Raw genomic sequence first — 3,521 nt, forward strand, 5'->3', positions numbered from 1 at the left:
ATATATATATATATATATATATTAAAAAATTGAGTCTAAGGACATAAAAGTATGAGCAAAAAGTATAACTAGATAGATATTCTTAGCAAAATAGGTGAACGATTCCAAAGATATATTTAGACATTTAACAATAGTCCAAGTGCATTTTTTGTCCTTTTTGTTCCATTATTTGAAGTCATTCACCTATGGTTAAAATATGTACTAAGGAGGAATGTGGGTTACCATTAAATAGGTAGACATGGAAGTTGTCGTAATATGGAGGATAATTTGTGAAGTAGTCAAAAGCAGAAAATGAGCTACCATAGCCTAACAGATTCCATGTCACGGGAATCACTATAGCTATGAAGCTGTAATCCATAAAAGGTGTTGATCTAATAATTCCCTTCCATGACAATATTCTTTTTACAAGAGGAACTTTTATTATTATTCTCAGAGTTTTATATTCGTTTTTGTTTTAATTTATGTGATAAAATTTGAATTAGTATAGAGTTTGAGAAAAAAAAATATTTTTGGAATTTTTAATCTAAATAAAATTATAAATGTGATTATAAATAATTTATTAAAAGTAAAATAAATGTTTCAAGTTAAATTGTTACTCCCTCTATCCCATTACTCTTTCTTTTTTAGTCGATTTCTTACTCTAATTGGACTATTGGAGATAACTTAAATGTAAATTCTTTTCTTTTCTTTTCTTTATCAAAATGATTTGCTGCTATATGAATATCTAATGGTTATTATACATAAATTTTAATTTTATTTTTTTTAAATATCGAGCTAAGTTATATCGTTTAAATATAGAGATGTGTTATCTATTTAAAAACTAATTTTAAAAAAGTGAATATGGTAAATTAGGATAGAAAGAGTATTATATTAGTTGTGGCAGTATAAATACCCTGCATGCCATTACATTTGTTCAATCATCTTTGCAACGATTTGTGTGCTTTAGCTTCCTTACAATAACATGGCTTCTATAACTAAAGCCTCATTACTTATCCTTTTCCTCTCCTTCAATCTCCTTTTCTTCGCCATAGTCACTGCAACTAATACTGATTGTGCCTTCTGTCCTTATCATCCTCCTGGTAGCGGTGGAAGCGGAGGTGGCGGTTCAGGCAGTGGCGGTGGTGGTTCGGGAAGTGGAGGTGGAGGCGGAGGCGGAGGTTCGGGCAGTGGAGGTGGAGGCTCGGGCAGTGGAGGAGGCGGTTCGGGCAGTGGAGGTGGAGGTTCGGGCAGTGGAGGAGGAGGTGGAAGCGGAGGTGGAGGTGGAGGTGGAGGTGGAGGTGGAGGAGGTGGAGGTGGACAAGTAAGGTGTCCAAGAGATGCTTTGAAACTTGGTGTGTGTGCTAATGTACTTAATTTGGTGAATGTAGTAGTGGGGTCTCCACCAACTATGCCATGCTGCAGTTTGATACAAGGACTGGCAAATTTAGAGGTGGCAGCTTGTTTGTGCACAGCAATAAGAGCAAACATACTGGGCTTAAATCTGAATGTGCCACTCACTCTTAGCCTCATTCTCAACAACTGTGGAATGAATAATAGTGGCTTCACTTGCTAAGACATTCTGCTCTTTCTTATATATGTCTTTATCATTATCATGAATTTCCTAGTCTTATATTGCTGTAAATAAGCGAATTTGCAACATCAACTTATATATTAAGCAGATTCGTCAACCAGTTGATATTTGTACTCAAAAGGTTTACTACTACTATATATGGACTGTCTTCTCTATTTCATAATTATAAGAGTATGAATACTTATATTTGGTTTTCGTTCGACTACTCTTAAGTTTTTTTCTTTTTTGGGTCATAAGTAAAAAAAAACGTGCTAGCACCACCATGTGCCTTAACTCTGTACGTACCTTATGTAGTTTGAGCTTACTCAATCATTATTAGACCACAAAATTTACATTGAAGTGAGGTGAGTAAATCACAACTACATGTTTTAGTGGCGACCTTGAAGTTGTTATAAGTAGTTTCGAAATTGAATGTTATTTGTGGACAAAAATATACGCATTGTAGCGACTAAAATCGCCACAAAAAGTAAACCAAATGAATCCTCAAAATGGATACGTACTCCATATATTTTCATGCAAATAGCCTTAAACTTCGAAAATGGTCAGCCTCCATTATTCTTAGTACTTTAGGGCGGCTCGAATGGAGTTCTTTTATTGGCTGATATTTTATCATTAGAATCTATAAAATAGTAGGTTTCACACACTCTTGTATAATATATTCATCCTGATCCTAATATATACTTTTACTTTTTTGCGCCTTCAGTTTTTATTATTCACAAAATTTTTGTTCTTTAACATTTATTTCATTGAATCGTGTGCCAGATTCAGTGCTCATCTGCATTAAGCTTCATATGACTCACTTTCTATTTTACTTGATTCATCACTTTTAAATCGTCTTTTAGCGTGTTAATACTGTAATATTTTAACGAGTAATAATCAAAATCTATTGAGTTAACTTAAGCTACAGATTCTTGACCACATACAAATTTTACTCTACCGTTATTTTGGTAAATAACTAATAGGAATAATGTACAAGTACCCCTCAACCTATGTTCGAAATCTTAGAGACACGCTTATACTATACTAAAGTCACATTACCCCTCTAAACTTATTTTATTAATAATGTTTTACCCCTTTCCAGCCTACATGACACTATCTTGTGGGCCCAATGCTAGTTGACTTTTTTTTCCAAGCTAATGCCACGTAGACCGAAACGGGTAGAAAATTACTTATAAAATAAGTTCAAGGGCCTTAGTATAATATAAGTGTGCCTCTAGAATTTCGGAAATAGGTTGAGGGGGTACTTGTCATTTTTCCCTAACTAATAACTAGTGTTACTTGTTTTTCCTAAATTTCATTAGAATAGTTGTGTTCCTCATTTTTATAAAATCTGTTTTATTTATAATTCTCAAAATATTTGATCTACCGAGCATACAAATATTGTAAAACACTTTCTTATGCTGCCTGCTGTTGAAATAAAAAAGTTTCTCACATATGGAAATCATTTTTATTGTTTACAGCTCTAATATTGCTAGCTAGCAAATTGAACCTTCTACTATAGTTATGACCGTGACTTAATTGAAATCTGCATGATACTATATTTTAAGCAATGCCCTTTTTCTAATCATGACCTGCAGGAGTAATTAACGTAATTAGGTTAATTAATGCAACAACCACATCCCGTGATTCTAAATATAATGAGGCTCCTGCTTATATTTCAAAGCTTTGAACTGTTTTCAACAAATCTAAAATGACAGAATAAATTGCTCACAAATAAAATAAGAAAGAAACTTAATTTTATTTATTGATAAACATTATTGGGAACAAATTTGTTTATTAGGTTGATGTATTTCTCGAACTAGGACGATTTGGACTTTCTTGAGATTTATTTAATCTTCATTAATTTTGTGAATGTTTTATGTATTTCCGGAATATTCCAAGATGTCTTTTGAAGGGAATATAATGTCAAAAGTAATTGCAAGAACCCTAACTAAAGTGAAACTCCAATGGT

At 33.0% G+C, this 3,521-nt stretch overlaps 1 protein-coding gene across 1 annotated transcript; it reads left to right on the forward strand.

Annotated features, from left to right (window-relative positions):
- The first annotated feature begins 866 nt into the window (after positions 1-866).
- LOC107012967 (putative glycine-rich cell wall structural protein 1) lies at positions 867-1,765 on the forward strand. The gene has a single exon (XM_015212945.2). The coding sequence runs from the start codon at positions 962-964 to the stop codon at positions 1,550-1,552; it is 591 nt and encodes a 196-aa protein (XP_015068431.1). The 5' UTR covers positions 867-961; the 3' UTR covers positions 1,553-1,765.
- The last annotated feature ends 1,756 nt before the right edge of the window (positions 1,766-3,521 follow it).

This window comes from Solanum pennellii, chromosome 3, assembly GCF_001406875.1.
Source record: "Solanum pennellii chromosome 3, SPENNV200".
Taxonomy (NCBI): Eukaryota; Viridiplantae; Streptophyta; class Magnoliopsida; order Solanales; family Solanaceae; genus Solanum; species Solanum pennellii.